Source organism: Chaetura pelagica, unplaced genomic scaffold, assembly GCF_000747805.2.
Source record: "Chaetura pelagica isolate M959 unplaced genomic scaffold, ChaPel_1.0 scaffold3, whole genome shotgun sequence".
NCBI lineage: Eukaryota > Metazoa > Chordata > Aves > Apodiformes > Apodidae > Chaetura > Chaetura pelagica.
Window position 1 is genome coordinate 10059658 of NW_009952974.1, and position 25661 is coordinate 10085318.

The window sequence follows — 25661 nt, forward strand, 5'->3', positions numbered from 1 at the left end:
GCAGCACTCGGGACGTTCCGTCGGCAGCCTGGGGCTGGGAATGTGGCAGAACGTCCCGGTTTTGCTTCTCTCCGGCGGGGCGTGCGGCTGAGGAGCCCGCACTGCATCGCATACATATCATCATATAGCTCAGTAATGGGGAAAAATCCTGAGGAAGTTGTCTCCACCTCCGTCCTTTCCTCCCAGGGAATTACGGAGTTGCAAGGACTAGTAAAATTAAGGGTTTACCCTGGAGGTGGAAGCATCCTCAGTCATTGTTTCCAGACATCAGAAAAAGCTCTTGCTAAGGAGTGTGCCTGTGCAACATTTTGTGTTGTTCGTCCAGCATTAAAATCATCAATAATTCCGTTTAGCACAAGGGACTAACCCTTCTTGCACTGGATTGGTAGCTGGAGCCGATTCTTCCAGCAGAGAGCGCTCAGGGGAGCCTTTCCTAACAAGGTCATCGCGCGTGGCACAACTCCATTACACACTTCTCATTCCCAGCGTAAGGAAGGTGAAAAAGAAGTAATATGCAAGTACATATGGTTTTCCTTGTTGGCCAAGATGATCCTTGTTATCTGATACTCTACTCGTTCTGAAGTAACATTTGGCTTCTGTAACACTGAAAACCTAAGAAAGGTATGAGAAACAAGTATTTTTGTGTGGCTGTGACCTGTGATCTGCAGTGACAGCAGCATAGTTCTCATTTATATTAAAAGTGCAAAGTGAAGTTGAATATTCTCTGTCTAGAATAGCAGAAACTATTACTCAGTTTACTGCCATATTTTGGAAGCAGTCTGTTTTTCCTGTCAGGCTGTGGATAATTTTAAAATGCTTTTTGAGGTAACCTTTTAAAACGTATTTTTTCTACATGTTAATTTGAAAACACTTATATTTTCATCTTGATACCTACACTTTTCTATCAAAGTTTTAGACTTTTGTTTCATAATGCACTTAGGAACAATTTGAAGGAGAAACATTTTCCTGTCTTGAAAAGACTTGTGATGAGTTTCAGGGAAGATTCTATGAAATATTATTTCTGCGTTAGTAACTGAGCAGACATGTAGAATACAGTTGCCCATAAACTGGTTTAATACTAAGTTCAGTATTCACCTCTGACTGTTTCCATTGTAAGTTGTAGGGGAATGCAATATAAAATTATGTGAGCATATAAAGTGAACATCTTCAAAAATTCAGTGAAGCAATTGATAAGGAACAGGCTCACATTCCAGCTGCATTTGCATTTTTCCATATTGGTATCTACAAATAACTTACAGGGGTGCTTCCAGAGAGAGTCTTAAATTCCCAAGGAAAAGACCAACAGTTTTTCACTCTGACATTGACTCACCTTTTTCAAAAATGTGCTTGAATTCTAGATGTTCTGTAGCCTAGTTGTGAATTGTAATTAGCAAGAATAAACTGGTTCTCATAATCCATGTTGGAGAATGTCATGTTTCTAGTACTATTGTCAGTCCTCACTTTCTCTTTGTAAACTCACAAAAATGCTGAAAATAAAGACAAAAGGAAAATACAATAAAAAATGTAATCTTTATTATTTTGGCGCATTAATAATGTTGTTTAGCATCAGTTAGGGTAATAGTAGCATTTTCCTGCATGCAGTTCACTAATACAGTATTAGTCAATACTTTTAATAAAAGTAATCTATATTTAATTTGCCTGTGTAAGAAACATAAAATGTCCTGATGTGCTGGAATATACAATTTTGCTACTTTCTCTTAGTGAAAAAATATTGTGGACCCAATATAACATTTAGAACTGTTCTAATGCACACAAATTAAAAAAAAAAAAAAAGATCCTGTGATCAAATATGAGAAAATATTAAGGATTCTGTGAAAGAAGGATTGTATCTGAAAACATACAATGCAGGCACTGCTTAGACATTCAGTTTGAACTTTACGGCATTTCCCAACTCCAAAAAAACCCTTAGATCTTTAAAAGCAAATTATGAATTTATTTCACTGAAAGTATTGACATGTTTGTAAATGTAAAAAGTAAGAACCTACAGCTATCCTTTCTCTTACTTGTATCATGTTCTCTGGAGTTCTTCTGTGAAAAAGTGCTGTGGACAGAAAGTAATGAAAATGGTGTGATATCAACCTGAAGATAAAATCCAGTTCTCGTTTTATGTACATAATGCTGAAAAATGAAATGATTTTTACAGTATTTATATTTGCTTATAAAATTCTAACATTATTTTCAACAGGTTTAGTAGTTCTGAACATGTCTGTACAGTTTGGATATACACTATATGCTTTTCAGTGAAAATTAAAAAATGTAAACCAAATAAGCTCCTAAATAGCTGCAAAATATTGCTTAATGGTATGGAGGAATGAGGTCTTGTTGAGTAGTTTATTTCATTTAGCTCTGATGTATGGCTTCCCATATTTAAGAATCCTGAACAGTCAAAGGAACAGCAGCATAGGCAATATAAACATGCATTGGTAGCATCCAAACTATCTATAATGGTAGATAATACATAATTTTACCTGTTGAATGCTTGCACACTATACTTATTGTGGTACATATTTGATGCAATAAATGTGCTTAGGTCATTATCTGTTTGCTCAAACATGCACCACAGGTTAAAAATTACTTATTTACATAGCAGAGGACTCTTCATTAACATGTACAACATCAACCTTATTGAGAGCTGAAGATGGCTAAACAATACTGCAGGATAAAGCAGAACAACTTTGTAAAGGGCTCTTTTTGATCAGTTTGGAGGGCTGAGGCAGATTCCCTTCGTATTTGTATCCAGAAATACATTTGACAAAGACAAAATCCGTGACTCCAGATTTAAAAAGAAGTTTGCACTGAAACTTAATGATCTGTGCAAAAAATAATCCGTCTCTACTGTTCTTGGGAGTTACAGGGGACTTTACAGGCATACCAATACTTTTTTAGACATGGTACAACATGAACACATTAATTAAGCACCTCAAAATCTGTTATTCCTTCCCAGAAACACTGCGCTAAAAAAATCTCTTGTTCTTCATGACTTAATGTAATTTTCATGCATGATCTGTAAGTGCAGCATGCCTTCATGCAAATAATTTCTGTGTGTGTATATTAGTTGTATAATAGAAGACCTGGCCCTTGTACCTGTAAAGGTGTACTTAATCCCCTTCCCCAACAGAAGCCCCATTTACAAAAATAGTCACATATAATATACAACATATGAATAAAAAGAAGATGAATCCACCAACACAGATTTTGTAAAAATATGACGTATGTGGCAGTTGAAATGCAAACAGTGGATAGAGTTACTGTATTGTTTTATGCTAAACACACAAATAATTGGTTTGCACCCCTTTAACTGGTCCCTACAGTCTGAGTAGCCATTTTTTCTCTCCTCTTCCGCAGTGTCAGCTGGTAGTGAGAACAGTAACCTCCTGTCAAGGTTGTTTCCCCAGATCACGGTCACAGTCACTGACGAGGGGTCACTGTCTTTTAATAGGCACTGACCTTTAATGTACAGTATATTTGTAAAAATTGTCAGTTTGGCATAAACCTCCAGCAGGAGTCCTGTTGACACAAACACAATCCTTACAGGTTAAGAACTATTTTGCACATAGATTATTTTAATTGCTAATTGCTTTTATTTCTGAACATCTTTATCTTCCTGTTAATGCTTTTCTTTGACTGCCCTTGTTACACGATCATAAGAAGGTGGACAAACTGCTGTTGATGCAGTTATATCAGTTTTCTCTGTAAATGAGTTTTCATTTAATTTGTCAATAAGGATTTCATCTTTCATACCACGACCAGCCCCTCCTTCTGTTTTGTTTTTGTTATAGATAAATGAAGCTTGTTTTACTGTTCGTTTTAAAAGGTGACGTCTGTAAGCTCGCTGAATAATGACAGCAGATACTTCCTCCTGTTTTCTTTTTAATGTGGTTGTAATTGGTTCGTAGGAAGCTTTTGAAGGATTGGATGCCATAAACCGATCTTCCATCTGTATTCTCAGGGCATCCATCTCCCCACTTTCCCCCAAAACACGCTTTGTGAAAGCAAACAGGATGTCCAAGCAGTGAATTCTGTCACCGCTTACCATGGGCAGGTCCATTGCAATAAGCTGGACTTTGTTTGGTTTGGGTAGGTGAAGAGGAGGATCAAGTGCTGCTGCAAAATCAGACAATTTCTCAAATTCCATGAATTGTGTTGCATCAGGATCAAACTTCTCCCAGACTTCATAGAACATCTCAAAGTCATCCTCACTCAAAGGTTCAGCACTTTCTTCAGTAGCAACACCAAAGTTCTCCAAAATGACAGCAATGTACATGTTCACCACTACCAGAAATGATATGATAATGTAGCTGACAAAGAAGAAAATCCCAACAGAAGGGTTCCCACAGTCACCTTTCACAGAACTCCCTGGATGAGGTTTGTTAGGGTCACAGTCTGGCTCCCCACTGTTAAGAATTGGGGCCAGCAAACCATCCCAGCCAGCAGATGTGGTAATTTGAAAAAGGCAGATCATGCTGTTGCCAAATGTTTCAAAGTTGAACATGTCATCTATGCCAGCTTCCCTCTTAACATAGGCAAAGTTGGACATGCCAAATATCGCATAGATAAACATGACCAGGAAGAGCAGCAGACCAATGTTGAACAAAGCAGGAAGAGACATCATGAGAGCAAAAAGCAGAGTGCGGATCCCCTTAGCGCCCTTAATGAGACGCAGGATTCGACCGATTCTGGCAAGTCGGATGACTCTGAAGAGTGTGGGGGATACAAAATATTTCTCAATCATCTCTGCTAAGAACATACCTAAAACAGAAAAAAATAAAACCAAAATACATTACCACTTGATCTCCATATCATAGTGGAAATTTAGAATAGTTGTTTTAAAAATGGTATTTCTGTGTAGCTATTAAAGACGTGCTGTAGATTCCACTTGCATTATTTCTGTTATGCCAATTATACTTCATATTTGCAGATGTTGAATGATTGTAACAGTTTTGATGTTGGATTAGGTAAATTATTAGGTAAAAGTATAAGTTGCACGATTCAGTTATAAACCTTGCAATGGCAAAAGTCAGCCATGTATAGCTCTATTTGAGTAAAAGTTCACCTTGTATTAATTTTACTGTTTTTTTTTAGTTTAATAAACAAGACTTACCTACTATTGAGAGAATGACAACTACAAAATCAAAAATGTTCCAGCCAATAGTGAAGTAGTAATGGCGAAGTGAAATTAGTTTCAGGACACATTCTCCAGTGAAAAGGACAATGAACACTAGGTTTATCCAGTATAAAATATTTTCCATTTCTTTACTCTGGTCATCAGTTTCTACCATCATGGTAACCATGTTAAGACAAATAAGAATCATGATGCTGATGTCAAAGACTTGCTGTGTCACAAAATCAAAGACCATGCCTTGGAATTTGTTCTGAGAAGACAAGAAAAAAGAAACATCCAATACAAACTGTAATTGGTTTTCTGTTCCTTTTAGAAGAAAGTAAAAAAATCCATGCAGTTAGGCCTATGAGACTTCAATAAACACATAACTAGTGATCTTAAGTAGAGCAGTCAAATTCAAGTGAATACAACAGCTTAGTTCAGCCTCCTTTGTTTGTGTATTCATACATAAAATGGTTGCAAGGGAAAAAAAAAACAACTTTACTGTGTTTTCATTTTTTATTTTTACTGACTGATACAGTAGCTAATGATAATTCTCAGATGGGCCTATTTCTGATCTCTATCAATAAAAATTGAGCTGCTTGTAAATAGCTGTTGGTTTGATGTATATAAACAAGTTTACCCCTGGTCTTGGTATAGGCTTTTGTGGTTTTTTGGATCCCAGCTTTTTCATTGCATTGTAGTATTTCTTCTGCTCCTCTGTCATAAATATGTCTTGACCTCCAAAGTAAAAACATGAAATCAAAACTGGTTATAATCATATTTACATGCAGTGTTGGATAAACTCTTAAAAAATGCAGTGTGATTTATTTCTTTATTTCATGAAAATCAAAGGCAGTTGTCTGCAATCTAAGCATTTTGTCCAGAAGTTGTCTGGACATCCAATGCTGCATCTCACAAAAAAACCCAACCCAGCAGTGCAGCATTTTTCTACAATTATTTTCTGAGACCTCTCAGAAATTCTTTTCAGTACCTCTGCTTACTTAGGAAGAGACACAGTAAGCAACATCTGAAATAAGGTAAAATACTCCGAGCTGCTTGGTACTGTCACTTCTCAACTGCAATTTTAGTGTAAGCAAGGAAGCAGACAAAGTCAGTACATTAATGTGTTAGTGCTTTAGGTATCTCTAGTTTAGCAGTTACAACACTAGCAGCTTCAAGAGTTTTAAGATGGATTATCAGACTCTGGAGAAACTGAGCTGAAGATGGAAGCACTCTTGATAGTTAACAGCAAAATGCTCTCTTTTAAGTCTTTTATCCCAATTAGCTTCCATGTTCCATGAAGTTCTGATTAGCAAAAGCCAAAACTGGCCTTTGGAGTCTGACAGTGAAGATAAAGAATGCATTATGGGTCTTTCATGGCCACCTAACCCAAATCCATTGCCTATAATAAGAAAGAAAATGCATTAGACCTTACATACCTCTTGAAGGAAATGTTCCTGGATAAAAGATACTTGCAGACATCTAGTTCCAGGCACAGGACTGCATGCAGCTGTTTTGTGGATGAGTGTTTGGAAAGCTTGAAGATGTGGCAATGTATATATCATACACTAGACAGGCTCCCTAAGCATGTACCTCTAGGCTTCAAAAAATCTAGCTTTCAAAAAATCTTACTTAGTGCCTGTCACTAGTAAAATAAACCCAAAGAAAGTAATGTTTAAATTAACATACAATTAAACTAGTAATTCATAGCTGCTTTTGTCATTTAGTTTTCATTACCTTATCTATTTACAGAAAATAATTTTAAAGATGATCATCTGATAATCAGACCATCTGTACCAATGAGATTATCTACATCTGGACTATGAAACAAGAAAAGCAGGCTCTGAAATAGTTACAAGTCACTCTTGTTCTCTATAGTTTCCAGTTGTTCCCTGCCACAAAATAGAACTTGAATACTTGAGATCATTAAAACAGCATCTGTAGCAGTGTGATGAAATAATGTTTGATTTTTTATAACCAGGTGGCTTTTTGTGTATGTGTGCTGATAGAATCAATAGAAATCAATAAGAAAAAAGTCAAGAAAAAAGTCAAGTGATTTAATGTAGTGGCCTAAATTAGGGGTTTGATGATGTAAGGAGATTTCAGATTTAATGAAGTTTAAGCATGAATAAGCAGATGACCTGAGGAAGACTAAACTGGACACTGAAAACACAAGGTCTATCCCATTCACTACAATGTAAAATCTTATTATGTTAATGCATAGAATCATAGAATATTTTCAGTTGAAAAAGACCTTTAAGATCATCAAGTTCAGCCATTAACCTAGTGCTGCCAAGTCCACCATGAAACCTTGTTCCTAAGCACCACATCTACATGCATACTACATATTGGTAAGATTATATATCCTGATATATTTCAGCTTTTTCAATTTTGAACAAACCTTGGGTGTACTTTCAATATATCATTCACCTGCAAAAATGAAATATTTTAGAATATATTTAGAAGAGAAATGAAACAATACTTATCTTCTTTTTTTGCTGATTGAAGTTATCAATAATGACACCAATGAACAGATTCAGGGTGAAAAAAGACCCAAAAATAATAAAAATGACAAAATACAAATACATGTACAGGTTGTCTTCATACTTGGGTTGCTGTAATATCTGAGGAATAAATAAATAAATAAATAAATAAATAAATAGATCCTATGTTCTCATGTGAAAATTTCAACCGAACAAGCAGCAACCTTGGGCAAAATATCCTTAATATTTTTCATTTCTGCAATACTCCAGTCACTTATGTAAATGCATTTTGTCCACTCCATGTTACTGACAGCATCTAGCACTTTACATTCAGTTTTCACAGTTTGTTATAGCAGAATCTCATCTTTATTATTTTTGTTTTGTTTTATCCTGTTGTATGCATATTAGTTGCTTTTGAAAGATATGTAAATACACACTTGTTGACAGACAGACCTCAAGAGAAAAAGAGAATTTAAAATATTTGTAGTACTTACATCTCTTGAGTCAACAGCTGCATACATAATATCCATCCAGCCTTTAAATGTAGCCTGCAAACAGTACACACCTGTTTAAGCACAGAGCTTGAAGACAACACGTACAGTTACTTGCAGCAACTGAGTACAGCACCAGGAATAATAAACATAACATGAGATTTCTAGATAATTTTCTCTTGGCTTTCTTCTCAGGAGACAAACTGCTGTGTATCCCCCTATTTTGTCTCTGTATGAACATTTTAAGAAGTAAATGTAATTAAGGTATTTCTAATTAATTACCACAAATTATAGAGTGCAGTATCATATTAGTAGACTAAATATTCATCCAGTCATGCTTACTGCAAAGACTATGTACAGCTGAGAAATAGGCATACATCACTGAGTTGCCACCAATGAAGACTAATGTCTAGTCCCTCTCAAATCAGTCAGAAAGGTGGCAACCAAAGGGAACAAAAAATTTTATCAGTTCAGGAAAGGCATTCTCCTGTCAATCAGAACTCTCATTTTTCCCTACTTTGAAAGACTTTACTTGATTTAGTAGTTTTGTTTTCACTTTAAATAAATCGTATTGTGTTTTACAGAGGCTAGATCCCTAAAGTATGTTCTGAGATAAACTGGTAGGAGGTTGTGTTTTATGTGCATTGAAGAATTAATATAGTCAATTTTAACAGCTGTTTCCTATGCCCAAAATCTGTAAATTTTAATACTTGGCACTGAATGGTAGATTGCTTCATCTGAGTGTTCTCTTTTGACTAAGCAACATCTCCAAGTAGAAATCACTCAGTTTTTAATTCAGTTGTGCTCAGTATAAAGCAAAGTGAGATAGTTCTCCTGTCATTTAATCACTATTTTAATTTTGCTGAACAAGGCTGCAGATCATTGGTTCCTTCTTACTCCTTGCCATTGAGGCCAGTCACAGAAACAAGTCAGGGATGGAACAACCAAGTCATGATTATTGCTGTATCTCCACCTTCCTGCGGTTTCATTTCTAGTAGAGGTTTCAAAAAGGCTTTGCTTATGCAGCATACAAAGCAGCTGGCATCATCCTGAAGTGAACTTAAAATGAGAAGGAATTATTTTCTTAAAGGAAAAGAGCTTCCTTACACTTTTGAAACAGTGGAATGCTGCATAGAGAGAGCACAGTTATCTGGAGATGCAAATCCAGTATGTAAGAACTTTCACACCTTGGGGGCAACACAGAAAATATGAAATTCAGGCAACTTACAGTACAGTGATTAAATCAAAGTGTAGTATCAGAGGACCAAGAAATCAACAATAAATCAGAAACATGTAGGAGTCTCAGCTGAAGAATCCAAAGCACTTAAGGAATATTTGGACTGCAAGGGATTAGGATAGGTAGAATAAGTTTTATTTATGTAATTCCTAATATATGTTTAACCTGATCTGAAAGACTTTTAATGATGGACACTCCACAATCTCCTAAAAATATTTATTTCAGCGCTTGTCTTTATTGCTTCCTAATACCTAAATCCTTCTGTTGCCATTTAAGACTGTTACTTGTCATAATCAGTACATATTTGGAGAACAGAGTATTAATCATCCTTTGTACAGCACCTTTTACTTATTTGCAAACTGACTGTTGCTGCTTTTCTTCTTTAGGCCGTGATCCCTGTTCCTTCAATCTTTCCATGTAGATCTTATTTTCCAGAGCTCTAGTTCATTTCTTGAAACAGTAACCAAAACTGGAGCCCAGTGTTTCATCTGAGGTCTTACATAGGGCAGGATGATTACTTCACATCTTACAGGCACGACTTTTGCTTCTGTCTTGGTACATTATTTGAATTTTTTGAAATATCATAACTTAAATTGAAACCAGCACTTCAACCCGAAATACTAGATGCAAATAAGAAACATCCTTTTACATCAGAATGATGTTGCAAATGATGGAGTGGCTGTTCTACAGTGTGTACTGTTGAGTCCAGTTCAGATACATGATTATGCTTGCATATCATCCTCCAGGCAAAGTGGAATTAGTGCTTTTTGTAAATTGATTATTGTAGCCTAGACCAACTAGAGAGAATAATTTTTTTAAGTGACTATTTTTAAAAAACTAAGCTTCACTACCATCAGTAAAGTACTCTGTTATTAGGAGAAGGTACCTTTCAGCCTGCACTAGGATAAACATCTAAAGAACTGAGCTGCTGAATGCTTATTATTAAAAAGGCAACTTAAAAAGAGTGCAGAAGTGGAAAAATACAGAGTATTATTATCCTGTGTTCAAAATACTAGAAGTAAAGTGTATTTTCTTCAATGAGTTTCACAAAACTATAAGCTTTTGTCATTATTGAAGAAATGAAGAAAAAAATAATCCCAAAACCTACATTAAAATATGCTCCCTCATCATATTACTTGTTTTATGCTAAATCCCTCCTGAAAGTTGATAGGAATTGGTGAATATAATAATCATTACGAAAAACTATTTACTGTAGTTTAGAATTTAGCTGTGAGAAAACAGATCCTTAAATCCCAAAGCAGAAGTGTCAGTTCAGTAGGAGAACTATTTTTAAATACATTGTCTGAACAATACCAAGTAATGGAACTGAAGGCTCAGTTAGAGGCATCACATTTAGTGAAAGAGTATTATTTCTGCTACATTCAGTAGAAGCTTAGGCCTACTCATGTTAGGCTTAACATATTTTTCTGCAATACATTTGCCTTAGAATAAGTAAGGAATTATTTAGGTATTTGTGCATACTGAATAGAAAATAACACAGAAATATGACTAAGAGATCACATTATTAAAATTTTTATATATTCAGGTATAAAAAAGATATTGTCTATTCTTAGTGACATGAAATCAGGAATAATTAATTGATTTCAAGAATTACAGCTGTGCAGCTGAAATCAGCATCTGTTCCATAGGTTTGTTTGGTTTGTTGTGTTGCCTTTTTTTTCCCTGAGGAGATCACTGGCAGGAAGATTCACAATTTCTTTTGGAGATAAAACAGCATCTTGCTTTCAAAAAACATTAACCTTCTGGAACTTTGAAGCTATGCTAATCTTATAGGCCTAGAATTCAGCTTCTAATCTTTTTACTCTACACTTTACAAGATGTGTGATCTTATTTATTATATTAGTAATAGCAGAATAACATAGCATTGTGCTTTGAGACCCACTGGTTTATCCTGGTAAGCAGGATATATGTTGACTAGCAGGATAAGAGCAGGTCTCTGTGAGATGTATTTACCAAAGAATACAAATGCTAAGGTCAAGTTACAAGAGTGTAAGGCCGTAAGATGATGAGATGCCACATCTCTTTTGTACACCAACCTCTACTTCTTCACTCACTGATGCATAAATATTGTGAAAGGAATTTCTCCAGGAGATCTGTCTCTGCTTTTATGCTTTTCTTTAGGGACCAATGTGAGCTATGCTGGATCATAGAAGAAAAAAAATCTTATAGGGAGCATATTTACACTCCAACTTCAATTATGTAAGAATTTTTGAAAACAGTGTCTGATCAACAAAGTCTGTAAAACTTGGTTATATCAGTGCCACATATTGTTAGCTTATATTTTGGGGCAGAAAGCATTATAACATTGCTAGCAATACTAAGGGTTTCACACACAAAAAAAGAAAAAAAAATACAATATGTAAACAAAAAATTAGTTTATGTTCTTTTCTTACATCACTCATTCCAGAAAATAATTCCCTGAGTTCTGAGGGAACTCAGAAGAAAAGCTTTTTAGAGAGTTCTTTCTTTGCTTAAAAAAACACTGACACAAATTTCAAATCTATTTTTTGAGTGTTGAATATTTCTTCCTGAAATTATCCCATTTATTTTATCTGTGTGAAATACTTAGGTTTCTTTTCTATATTATTCTTTAAAAAGAGGGATTTGTTTTCTGTGATGAACTCGTATACTACCAGAAAAGACTTTTATGATTCAAAACAAAAAATGTTCATGGTACTCACTGATGTCTTTCTGAGAATACTAATGTCCTCAGTGGCAGCGTTTTGATTTCTTTTGGCTAGTTTACGTTTGGATTTATATTGGTTTTGCCATAAAAATGGTACTGATTCCAATAGTATTTACTCCAGATGAAACATTTCAGTGATGCAGAAAATAAAGATTTATGTTGTATTATGTTGTATGTTACCTATAATCCAGAAAAGCTGAAGGGATTTACAATATTCTGCTTTGATTGGCTCAAAAGGCATGAGTCATAGGGTAGAATGGAGAATGAAAATAACACTGGATTTTAAGAGCCAGCTCTCTGTAGTTAGTTTCTAGCTTCCTGAAGAAGGGACCTTGTATCAGTAATTTGTGCATTAATACTTATCACTGACTTTGTCATTACAAAAACGACATTGACCTCTATGGGGTTATTGTCTCAGATCCATTACAAACTAAAGTCTGTGCTGTAGGTTGTTAAGGTGGAGTCAGTGGAATGATGTTAGTAGACAGTGGACGAGGGGTAACAGTTTTAAACTCATAGAGGGTAGATGTATATTACATATTAAAGAAGAAATGCTTTACTGTGGTGAGACGCTGGCACAGGTTGCCCAGAGAAACTCTGGATGCCCTCTTCCTTGCAAGTGTTCAAGGCCAGGTTGGACAAGGCTTTGAGGAACCTGGTCTAGTGGAAGGTCTCCCTGCCCATATGAGAAGGACTGGAACTGCGTGATCTTTAAGTTCCCTTCCATCCTAAACCATTCTGTGTTAAAAAAAGGCCATTAATGTTCATATTTGGTACACAGAAAGCATATCCACTTGCAACCTTGAGTTTTTATTCCAATTTTGCAGGTTTAATACCTTATTTTGGGCCAAATGCTCAAGTTTCAGTATCTTTATCTTTGTTTCTGACACAGTAATGGATACCTTTAATTAATTCTTAGTATTTACTCATCTTTACTATTACAAGCTGATTAGGAAGAGTAGGGAGATCTAGGGTTATGACATACCTGTTCACTTCTCATGTTTGTTCTTAACATGATAGCTTTAGAATCCTGTTGTAGATTCTCATAAAAAGTATTTTATATCTCAAATAGGAAAACGTTATAAATACATTCAGTGTCTGAGAAAGTGATGTAAGAATCTCAAACATTTATGAATTGTGGCTCTTCTTGTGTTCCTGAAGGTGAAAAACACACAGATTCTGCGTATTTTAAGCATTAGCTGAAATCAAGCTGATACTTTGCTTTCTCTGCCCTAGGGCTTTTATCATTCCATATCTGCAAAATCACTAGTCCCCCTTTTTTTTTCCTGGTATGTCAAACAAAAAAAATATCTTTGTGCTTTTACCAGTATTTCAGTAATACAGAAAAAATAAGTAGTGTTGTCACTGACATTCTACTCACATAGACAAAATCTATCCATGAGGCAAGCCTTTGGTATTGGTGCAAAATCTCTGAATTGTAGATATAGCAGAAACAACTGGTTTGTCCTCCCATGAGAGCTAGGTCCCTCTGTGGTAGGTTTAGATTAATTTTTCCTTTGGAAACATGGGAACAATTGGGAAACTTCTCCTAGTTTGTCTCCCAGAACAATCCAGTAATTTAAGAATGTAAATCTTCATGTGAAAAATATTTGTTGCTTTTCAATGAAGATAAGATGAAATAAGCTATGCATAGCTGGGACTCTGAAATATGAATGACAGCAAGTAGCTGAGGGGTCGTGATCGTGGCCACAAAGCCAGGAAAAATGTACCTGGTGTTACCCCTATCACAGAACAGACTAGGTTAGTACTGAAATAAGAATTGTAAAGCACTTGGAAAAGAGTTTTGTTGATGTCTTGTTTCTCCTGAACATGCGTAATAAAGCATTCTGCCCCCCAAGAGGCATTCTAGACCAGTGGGTTTCAAATATAAGACAGAGAAAAGAAATAAAGTATTTTGGTTCAATTTGATTTTGTTAGCAAAATCAAATTGTATTTATTTTTTCTAGTATTGTATTTATTTTTCTCTAGTACTGGTGGCATCTCTCTCTACTCTTTCCTGATATGACAGTAAATAATTAATTGTAGTGAAATTCAAATTGTCAGTTATCAGTCACACAGGTGAGATGTTACATTAGCTGGGAGAAGCAGTTCACAATGCTCAGACCTACTGTTTTAGACCCTATGCAGGACCATGTCAATGCCACTGCATCATTCTAATGGTTTGTATTATTGAGATTTCTTATGCCAAAATGAAAAACTATAGAAATGAAAACTTAGATTCTGCAGAGTTAGACAGTAATCTCAAAAAAACATAGAGGTTGCTGAATGCATATAGCATAGGTTAGAGTCCAGAGTTTTCTTGATTAAAACTGTATCAGATTTGTAGCTACTTCAAAATACAAAGATAAGTTAGTGTTGTGAGGACATATTTTTTGATAGTAAAGGCACAACCTCATAGTATCTTTCTGCCTATGTTGTCTTCCTTCTTTTCTTCCCTCAGTCTTTGATAAATAAACTCCACTAAGTGCTTATGCACAGAAATAGCAGGGAAAATATTTCACAGATCATAGTATCTAATAAAATTTTCTCTTCCCATTTCTCTTTTGAATGAGAAATTATTAGACAACAGAAGTCCACACTGGTGGCAGCCACATCACTGAGATGGGATTTCTTTCCTGGAATTTTTCTCTGTGACTTAATCAAACAAACACATTTTTGTTTTTCAGTGACAGGCAAACTTTAGAATATTCAGATAGCTGAATATCATTCCTAGGTACTTCCAGAAACTTACAAAGTTAAAAGGAGCTGGAGGACTAAGGGAGATACAAATAGGAAGAACAGCACTTGTTCTGTCTGATGTCCTAAAACATCTTCATTCATCTCAGTAGGCTCTACTTGCTGCTCATTGTGCAAAGAGTAACCAGTTATCAGTGCCATGGTATTACTAAGTCATAGATAAAGATCATCAGATAAAGATGTTTTTTGTCTTTGTTGCTAGAATTGCTTTTCACTATTTCATATAAACATTAAGAAATATATAAAGAGTGATCACTTACTACTTGAAGTAAAGAAAGATAACCAAATCCTACATTATCAAAGTTTACTTTCACGTTTTTCCATCGTGCACTTTGATTGTTTTTTATGAGTTCCTCGCACTGACTAAAATTGTTGATTTGGTCGACTTCAAACCTTTCATCAGTTGTGGTGTTAACACAGTAGTAGAACTTCCCAGCAAACAGATTTACTCCCATGATGCTGAAAATTAGCCAGAATATAAGACAAACGAGAAGCACGTTCATGATGGATGGAATTGCTCCTAAAAGGGCATTCACAACCACCTAGTACACAAATACAGGAGGAAAAAGAAAAGAGTGTAAGAATATTTACAGCAATAAAGGTTTGTATACTGTTTAACCAATGCTCAATCAATGCTTGTTCAGAAACTAGTACTATAAATGTAAAGCAGTACTTCATAACTGTAGTATTGCACTGTTCTTTTAAATACTTAACATTAGAATATGTAATGAAAAGAAAATAATTGTGAAAATTAAAATAATTAAAAGAAAAACAAAAAAGAAGGCCTGGTGATAAGATGAAGCCTGACACTGATATGTTCTACATATAAAAAAGGCAAACGTTAAATATACAGACATAATAAAATTCTGAAAATGCAACAAATTTTAGCTTAAAAATGATTAAAGGAAAATGACAACCTCTAAATTTGATCAACGTGGCTTTGAAATTTAAGCTGAAAACACAAATGCCATGAATCTAGAAACTAAGCTCTACATTCAAAGGATTATGCGGGAATTAAATACATCTTTATTGCCTTATTGTTCCATGCAAGATTATAACAAAGATTAATTTCTTTGTATAGAAAAGCAAGACAGTTTTGCAATACATGTCTACTTGAATCACATAATTTATTTCAAGCTCCAGTCTTATTGTTTAATGTATTGAGTTTAAATCAGTAATAACCTTCATTTATCTTAAGAAGGATGTATATCAAGAACATCTCTAGGGGTTTTGATTTTACATTTTAAAGTATTTTGGCCAGTTGCCTTCTCAGCCCCTTGCAGGCAAGATGTCAATAATTACTTATGTAGATAAAGAGTGCATTTTTCTGATATATACAGTAATTAAGCACGTGTCTGTCAGAGCTGTCGAAACTTTTGTGGTATTTTTTGGCTAATAGCTGAGCAATCATTTCTCCTTGAGTATCCAATGCCAGATCTCATTTAAAGTAATCTTTTGTTTTAAATTTTACTTTTTCTTTTTTTTTTTTTTTTTTCAGTAAAACTTCTAGGACCTTGTAGAGAGGTAAAAAAATATACATAGTAGACCTCTAATTCTCCATAATACAATTCCTGCAGCAAAACAGGAAAGGATTGGCATGGATACTTAAGTTGTATTAAAGTGTCTTAGTGCATCTTATTTCCCTGCTTTCTGCAACATAGAGGGATCTCCCCTACTGCCAACATAATTCTGAGCAAGCTCAGAGCTGCTTAGTCCTACTACCTGTATTTCACAGGCCCTTCAAGGTCTTTGGAAGCGGAGTATTGCAGTTGTCTTACTTGTCACTCAGCACCCTCCTCCTCCCAAATGTTATGGCCAGGAATTAGGACCTGTTTTGAGATCTTGGGTAGAAATGTTATTTTAAGGGCACATTTTCTTCTCATTTTAAAGGCCTCTTCTATTCCCAGACAGTAGAAATGGGACCTTTTTGTAACTGAGTATTATCCCTATCTTTTATGAAACTATGAATTTTTTTAAATTGTAGCTTTTCTTGGCAGATTCTATTTTTTGTGATAACCTTTAAGGAAGCATGTTTGCTTCTTGAGATTTTATTGTAGAAAAAGTGAAGCTTCTAGGTGATGTATGCATTTAAAAAAATATGTTTGAAGTGGCTAAAAAGGTCCCAGTAACATTCTAGACAAAAGATACCCTTTTCAAAGGAGTGAGGGCAATTGGTTTTTACTATCCTGTGGGGAGAAGAAATCTCTTGCTACTTAGCTTGATGAAATGAGAACAACATAAAAATTAGGAATGCAATTATTCTGGAATTTATTCCAAGTCTGACCTTAACTATGACACGATTATGCTTTCGCTGCTTTCAAATTCTAGGTCAGCTAGTGCTTCTCTTATAATTTTTTTTCTTCTTTTTTTTTTTTTTCTTCACTCATAAAAATGTTCTGGATGTGTTATACTGATTGAATTCCTCTATTTAATATTGGTGAATAACATGCAAATAAAGATGTCAGGGAAGTAAGATGGGGTTTTAATCCTGATCTTAAATAGGGTTACCTGCACTCACAGGAAGAATGGTTTGTGTGAATTGGGTGCCTGTAGCAGTTACCTTTTTGACAACCCTGAGATCCATTGGACCAAAGCATAGATCCAGAACAGGCACAAGAATACTAACAGCTACAGTAATTGTTACAATTATGAATTGATAACAGTTGTAGAAAGAGAGATTTCTACAAAGTGCTATCAGTGTGTCTCACACCTTTAGGTGAACAGGTAATGCAGTCTCATTACTGAGGCTGCCAAAAGATCAGCCACATCTTCTTGAATAAGAAGTGTTTCTACCAACTCTTCCAACAATGGTACCACCAGCTTTTTTCACACAGGTCACTGAAAACCCATCAAATGGTAACAATCTTTGGTCACTACTGACCTGGCCTGGATGCGAACTGATGACCTAGAGATGAAAGGCTCTGTATCCTATTACCAACCCCTTGAGCTATCCAGTCCCCCTGGAAGGTTTTTTAAGAAAAGAAGAGAAGAAAATTAAAACTTTTAGAAGTTGTTTTCTATTGGCGTTTTGTCTTTGATTTTTTATTTAGGTTTTTTGTCCCACCAGTGTTGAGCCTTTGCTCTATCATATTTGTAAAGTAAAACTGCATTTTGACATGCTGGTCAGATGCTTGCCTGACTGTAATGTCTACCCTAGGAGGAATTATTTAATTTCTTCAACATACACAGTTGGACGCAATTGCTTTGTCAGTGTCTTTTCCATTTTTTAAAATTTTTTTTTAATTCACTTTAAGAAGAGCTGAGGTATACTGGGATAACCAGGACATTTGCTTAAATAATTTATATGCAAGAGAGTAAACATACATATGCACACAATACCTATGCATATAAGTTACAGGAAATGGGCAGAAAAAAGTGAGAACCAATTGAAAAGTGAACTGAATGCAGAAAAGAGATCAATTAGTACTTCTTAGCAAGTTAAAAACTTAACAAATAAAAATTGTCAATCTCATCTCATTGAAAAGCGTCAGTAAGGATTTTAAAGAATGTTGGCAACTACAGCTCTTAATTGTCCTTATTCTTCAAATCTAGATCAGATATATGTGATTCTAAATATATTTTTAATTTTAAAAGGGGGTGGTTTTTTGGGCCTATTTTCTGCTATTTCTTGCTACAGAATATAAAGCAAATAAATTGGAAAAAGATGTTTGCAGAGGTGTGAGGTTTTTGTTTTCTTTTTTTAAATTACTTATGCATTTCCTCAAGACTGGGATATAGATGGTCAGGCTGACTCTGGTGAGCAAGCTGCAAATGCCCAAGCTGATTCCGCTTGTTCACTTTCCTGTAGTTTCAGGTAGGTGGAATAGCAATAAGTGCAAGTGAGAAGCAACACCTGACAACTACAAAGACAAATGGGCTCTGGTCTATTTTACATCTTAGGTGATATTTATCCAGGAAAAATAAAATAGTTATGGGAAACCATGTCTCCTCTAGGACAAAGCAGTAATTCATATATATAAGGAATTTTTTCATGTTTACATTTCTGCAATGTTTATCATCCAAAATCAGATATACAAATAAGAGAAATTAATGACTGCAATGCTAGTTGTCTGTCTTATCTTCTGGCTGATAAGACATTACATCAATACAAGTAGTCCAGCTGTTTTTGTTGTTGCTGTTTGGATCTTTTTTGGATAACTGTCCAAAGAAAACAGCAAAATGGAACTGGGAAAAAAAAAATAATATTAAAAAATCAGTTTAGCTACCAGAGCTGTACATGTGTAGCATGAGGATTGTGCAAAAATACCAGCTAATCTCTGCTGCAGAGCAGGATATAAGGAAGTTTTACTCAATTCAGCCTTGCATGGGATACATATCTGAAACACATAGTGAGATATAATTGTATTATAGTTCCCACAGCAAAAGAGCTTCAATGGATCCTGGCACCTCAGCAACTCCAGGCTTTCCTGGAATTCCTACAGGGGACCTAGTAGATCTATCAGGGCCTCCTGAAATCTGCAACAACTCAGGAACAATCTTTAGTAGTACTTATTCCTTTTTTTCATAATATTTGCAGCATCTGTGAAGAAGTTCTAAACTCAGTCTCTGGTGCAAATCAGGAGGAAGTTACCATCTTTGGGATGGAAAGAAAGATTTTAAGATTATGTCTGGAACATTCTTTCTACTAAAAATGACGAAGTACTTTATTTGCCTCCACTTTGAAAGCTGTCCACTTGATAATTTTAGGCTTAAACAGGAAAAGTTTCCCAAAGATTTGGTGTGCCAGATGTCATGTCAGAGTCCTTTGAAGGAGTCCATAAGACCCTATAGATGTTACTTAACTATTGCCTCGTATTTTTTTCTGCATGCATGTTCTCATGTAAGATTCAGGAACACAAGCACAGAAAGACAAATAATTTTTACTTCACCAGGACCTTTATGGATTAAATCAATAAATCAATAAATTATATCAATAAATCAATATATTCTATGCATGCTATTTGGACCTAACAAACATAACACGTTCCTCTTACACTCAATTCCTTGATAGGTGGAAAAACCTGAGAAAGCCTTCAGGAACTCCAAGGGAAAGGAATATATTGTAGGCTTGAATACATATGTCAAAAAAATGAATAGCTTCTTTCTCTTTAAGTGACTATCTGTGTAGTGTTGGAGTTGTAGACTTCAGATGGTGCTTGTTACAAAAAAGCCATTAATCTCTCTTACCAGTACAAAGACTGAAGATCCAGTTTTTTAAAGACAGCAGCATGCAGAGGGAGTTTGACAAAAGCATACGTAGCATAAGCTACATTAGAGCAAAATACTAAAATTGATTCCTGACTCAAATTGAACATTGACACTGCCTTGGGCAGGATTTGAGAGTAAGCTATGAGTATTGCCTTGTTTTGACCAAGTATGAGGTAAGAACATCTGCCATAAGATCATGAATCTCCCTGGCTCAACTGGCTGAAGACCAGATGAATAGAGAGCTGCCAGAGACAGCATGTGCACTGAAAGATGGAGAAGTGAACAAGGAGCCATTTTTATAGCTTCTTGGTCCACCACAGAGGTAAGATTGCTGGAATGAGCAGGTAGGTATGCCATGAGTGGACAGGAACGGAGGCTCAGGTGACATACACAATCTGAATTTAGCATATTCTCATAGTGAAGGGCTTTGAGGATATCACACAAGAAAGGCTATAAGATGCTGGAACCACTCTGACTTGACTAGGTGGTGGGTATCAGGTAACAGGCAGGTGTATTGTCACTCAAACTGTGGAGGCATTGAGGTAAGGGAGGAAAAGACATAAGGATTACAGAAAATTTCCCAGTCAGGGGATCAAAAGAACACCTGAGGGAGACCATGAAGACAGAATACAACCAGAACCCAGTGCAAAGAATCAAGACTGATGCTCATTGAGCATCTTGGAATGTGCACACTGGGAAGAAGCATGCTGCATATGCTCAATGATCTGCTATGAACTGACTTTAGAGAAAACAGAGGATGAGAATTAAATATTTCTGTGAGAGAAACTGCAACCTACTTGACATGATACAAATAATGACTCTAGGGAGGAACTATGGTGAATCTAAAAAAAGTAGATTCATCCAAGTTATCCAAACCTTTTCATTTTCAAGTAATTACTCCTCTCCATTTTATCATAATGGACTTCTTGTGAGAAACTCTCATAACTTTGTCCCACAAACATAAAACAGGCTGAGCACCATGTTTTTATGAATGTGTGATCTGTAATCCACTAATTATGTTCCACTGTTCCAGTATTCTCCTCACTGTAAAAAACCCCTCCCAACCCAAACAGAAACCCCACCCCAAATCAAAATAAAATATCCCAACTTTCCCCCCTAAAAATAAAAGAAAAAACAACACGAAGCTCCCCAACACCCCTTACATCAAATAAGAATTTTCCAGAACCTAACCTGTGTCAGTCGCTTCTTGTTATCACTGTGCACATCTGAGAAGAGTCTGGGTTTCTCTTTTCTCAATCATCCAACCAAAATTAGAGTTATCTTACAGATTTTGCCTTTAAGAAGTGCATAGTAAAAAAAAACTAGAATACATTTGCTACTCATTATGCTTCAATGCTATGTACATACATATAATTTATTCTTTACTACATGACCTATGATTATATAAGTCTAGAATTAAATAACATTTAGAAGAATGTTTAGAAAAGTAAGAATCAAAAGAAAAATAAACCTGAAATCTTATTCTAGCAAACACTTATCCTTAATTCAGGATCAATACAAAGTAGCAAATAGAAAATATATAGAAGTAAATTATGATAGTGAGACTAGAATCTTATTTAAATCAATTAAAAAAGGCACAAAAGGTTGTTTCATGAAATAAATTAGAATGTTTTGTCAGAATGATATAAATTACATGAGAATCAGCTTATGTGTGAAACAACTGGAAAAGAGTTAGTATTTATGACAAGGTTTTCAATTTCTGAGTAAAATTAAGACTGTATTAGGAATAGGGGATGAAGAATATAAGAAAACTATAATTTAAAGCAGCAGTTGTAAAGAAAAATTTGGATTTAACTGAGAGTATGCAAAGACAGGCAGATGGAAGGAATCAGAGGGACCTGACAAGGAGGTACAACTAAATCATAATCCTAAGAGTAATAAACAGATAAAGATGAAGCAAGAGATAAAAGATCTCAGATTAAAAGAAAATCCCTTAACAATGGCAGACTTTTCTTTCTGCTTTTCCTTAATTGTTATGGTACAAGTGCAGCTGACTGAAGAATCCTTCTGATAGAGACTTTTTTTTTTTTTTTTCAAAGAAAGCAAAATACTACCTCAAACACTTAGTGCACAAACTATTTTTATATCACTTCGTGCTGGAAAATATTCATGCTGTTGGGTCATGAGTTTATATCTTGGAATGCTAGAACTGTTAGCAGAGAGGTATGAGAGATGATCTCAGGAGGTCCCTTCTAACCCCAGTATTTCTGTTGTCCTTTTCTAGATTTTATAAGAAAATTTAACTTGGTTAAAGTAGCAACAGAAGCATTTCTTATTCATGCAACAGTCTTAAAACAAGCTACACTATTATATTTAACAAAATACTGGAGTTCCTAGAACAGCTTTGATTCCATTTCTCAACAGAAATCAAGTATATGACAAAATGCTTCTGAAGTCAACATAGAAGAAAAGATGATTTTACATACTGTATGATTAAATACAAAAATTATCTGCCAAGCAAGAAATCATATGCCTGCGTTTCTTTGAGAAGAGCTAGTAAATATTGTAAATACACATGAGCATGAAAAGATAGTAATTATTTGATCATAGAATCATAGAATCCTCGGGGTTGGAAGGGACCTCGAAAGATCGTCTAGTCCAACTCCCCTGCCAGAGCAGGGTCACCTAGAGCACATCACACAGGAACGCATCCAGGCGGGTTTTGAATGTCTCCAGTGAAGGAGACTCCACAACCTCCCTGGGCAGCCTGTTCCAGTGCTCTGTCACTCTCACAGTAAAAAGTTTTTTTGGATATTCACCTTGAACCTCCTATGCTCCAGTTTGCACCCATTACCCCTTGTCTTATCACTGGTCATCACTGAGAAAAGCCTAACTTCATCTCCCTGACACTCACCCCTTACATATTTGTAAACATTGATGAGGTCACCCCTCAGTCTCCTCTTCTCCAAGCTAAAGAGACCCAGCTCCCTCAGCCTTTCCTCATAAGGGAGATGTTCCACTCCCTTAATCATATTTATGGCTCTGCGCTGGACCCTTTCAAGCAGTTCCCTGTCCTTCTTTAACTGAGGGGCCCAGAACTGGACACAATACTCCAGATGCGGCCCCACCAATGCAGAATAGAGGGGAAGGAGAACCTCTCTTGACCGACTAACCACACCCTTTCTAATGCACCCCAGGATGCCATTGGCCTTCCTAGCCACAAGGGCACATTGCTGGCTCAAGCAATGATGTGGGAACAGTATCTTTAAATTTCACCAGGTGCAGTGAAACAACTCCACCTTTTGCTCTGCCTGTTGTGTAACTGAAATGTTATTGATCTTCATGTGTTCTTCAACATTTTTTGTTAAAATATAAAATACATAATGTAGCTCATTCAAATTTAATTAAGTCTTGATCCTAAAAGCAAAGGATTTTCTTCAACAAACACAAATCCAGACAAAAATCCTATCTGTTTCAATTATATATGAAACTTCTTCAGAAGTTCTCATCTGACTGTAGGATTACAGTCTAACAAAAATCTCAAAATGCTAAGTTATTTCCTGTATTTATGAACATCTATGCAGAGAGTTTTCTTACAACAATTTTTTTCATTGTCTTTCAGGGGACTAATACTTCTAATAGACTTACTTAAAACTGAAAGGTATAGAATAAAACCACAGTTCTCAAAAAATCCTTCAAAGCGCATTATCTTTTGATCAACAAAATATAGTCCTCTAAATTTAGGATAAATCTGCAGAAGATAGTGCACACACTTTCTTGAGAGTGAGCACATAATTCTTAACTGTGAGATGCTAAGATGCTAAATTGACAGTTTATGCTGATATACCATTTACACTGAAGCTATAAACTCCCTGCATTACTGATACCCTCCTACAGTTGGTTCTTGCAAGCGTTGTAGTCTAAGAACCAGATTTTTCTGATACTGAATACAAATTTTTTATATCACTAACGTGTCTCCTGCAGGACACTTCTTAACTCCAAGAAAGACAGAACAGAAATAATACTGTTATTTTGAAAAAAATATGCAAACATTTAAATTACAATTATAGAAATAGTTGTGACTATTCAGGTCATAGTGTTATGTGTTACAAGTAAGATTCAAAAATTTCTATGGGATATTTTTAAATATATGTAGCTATAAATTGAGTAACAGAGTGCAGATCTTTCAAAAATAATATAAAAGCCAGACTCAAATTTTTGAAGAAAGCCATTCTTTATCTCAGTTAGAAAAGCACCTAAAAAGTCTAAAAATAGCTGATGTACCTTTCTCCTGCAATCTAAAAATTTTTCATGTTATTTCTATAATGTCAGAAATTTCAAAGGATTATTTCTAAGAATTCGAGGCAACGAAGAAGGGGGTGTAGGGTGCATATATAAAATCTACCTTTGCTTTTAGTGGGATTCTCCTTCTAACCCTAAATACCCAATGTAGTGATTTGCCACACTGCAATCTTTAAGGGTAGAAAAGGGGGAAATACTGTACCCATAATACAGATAAGGGGAGGAACCAGCGGTCCACCCCATCCAAGCTGGAGAAACGTTATCCTATATGAAATAGAAATATATAGCGTGTTATTAGTTGTGAATCTGTAATGACAGACACTTGATGTTATGTTACATAACTCAATTGTATGAGAAATGTTTCTTTCCTACTAATGAAGTTTGGAGTACTCTTGAAAATGCCTGATTATTTCTTTCCTGGTAAGGGAATCTAAGGAATAGCCATTGAATTTTAGAGTATATTTAAGATATCAAATACTCAAATTTATTTTTACAAGTTATGAAATTGGACTGGAAATTTGAAATACAGTAAATGTTTAAAGCCATCAGCCAGAAATATGCATAAGGCATGCAAAACTGAAAGTGCAAGTGGATTTCAGATTGTTTGCTGCCTTCTACTATTTCTCTAATAATAAGTCAAGCACGGCATGACATGCTTTATTTTGTGAAGTTAGACATAAATGCATGCTTTATAGTCACTTAATTCTTTAAGTCAGCAAAGCAATATATACTCAGTATTCTACATGTACAAGTAGCATACCAATTCAGAACTAGCGCAAAAGCATTATATTGCAAGTACTAAAAAGCTAAACAAAAAGCAATGGTTATATTCAAATCTCAGTTTGCAGATACTTCTGCTCAGTACATACACTAATTGAGATGAGAATATAAACCCTAAGACAGAAATGTAAGTTAAATTAATGTAATTCTTTACTTTGCCTTCCAGCATCTGGGCGGAGTTGATTTTGAGATTCACTATATATAGTATTAAAATTTGTCAGAATTCTGTGTACTAGCAGATATTCTAAATGCCTTTAATACGGTAGAATTCCCTTCTGTGATCAAGGCAAGTACATGCTATGGACCATCTGTACCCTGTGTTGGTGCAAGCGATTATTTTATCTTATATTGACTGTGGAAAGAAAATTTATCCCATTTATGAAACACCATTATTAAAAAATTAAGTTGTAACTATAGAGTAAAACTTTAGACTTATAAGAATATAACTTTAAAAGTGAACTATGTTTCATATTTAGGGATAACAGAATAGTTATCAGTATTTACTAACTATGTAAAATGCTATATTCCTCTAATGGGAAACTTATTTAAGAAAAATGTTGATTTAAAGTATCTGAGAAATTAGCATTGTTTTGCAAAATGATACAGAGCT

At 35.2% G+C, this 25661-nt stretch overlaps 2 protein-coding genes across 2 annotated transcripts in view; both read right to left on the reverse strand.

The window, feature by feature from the left end:
• Nucleotides 1-255, reverse strand: part of TTC21B (tetratricopeptide repeat domain 21B) — a 39290-nt gene extending 39035 nt beyond the window's left edge. Inside the window, exon 1 of the mRNA XM_009996290.1 lies at nucleotides 229-255. Coding sequence (XP_009994592.1) covers nucleotides 229-255 — 27 coding nt within the window. The remainder of the gene's footprint in view (nucleotides 1-228) is intronic.
• Nucleotides 256-2925: 2670 nt separating this feature from the next.
• Nucleotides 2926-25661, reverse strand: part of LOC104387522 (sodium channel protein type 1 subunit alpha) — a 57492-nt gene continuing 34756 nt past the window's right edge. The window contains exons 20-25 of the mRNA XM_009996291.1: nucleotides 15061-15342; nucleotides 8103-8156; nucleotides 7612-7749; nucleotides 5766-5870; nucleotides 5123-5393; nucleotides 2926-4770 (exon numbers count right to left, since the gene is read on the reverse strand). Of these exons, the coding sequence (XP_009994593.1) occupies nucleotides 3629-4770; nucleotides 5123-5393; nucleotides 5766-5870; nucleotides 7612-7749; nucleotides 8103-8156; nucleotides 15061-15342 (1992 nt within the window). The 3' untranslated portion in view covers nucleotides 2926-3628. The remainder of the gene's footprint in view (nucleotides 4771-5122; nucleotides 5394-5765; nucleotides 5871-7611; nucleotides 7750-8102; nucleotides 8157-15060; nucleotides 15343-25661) is intronic.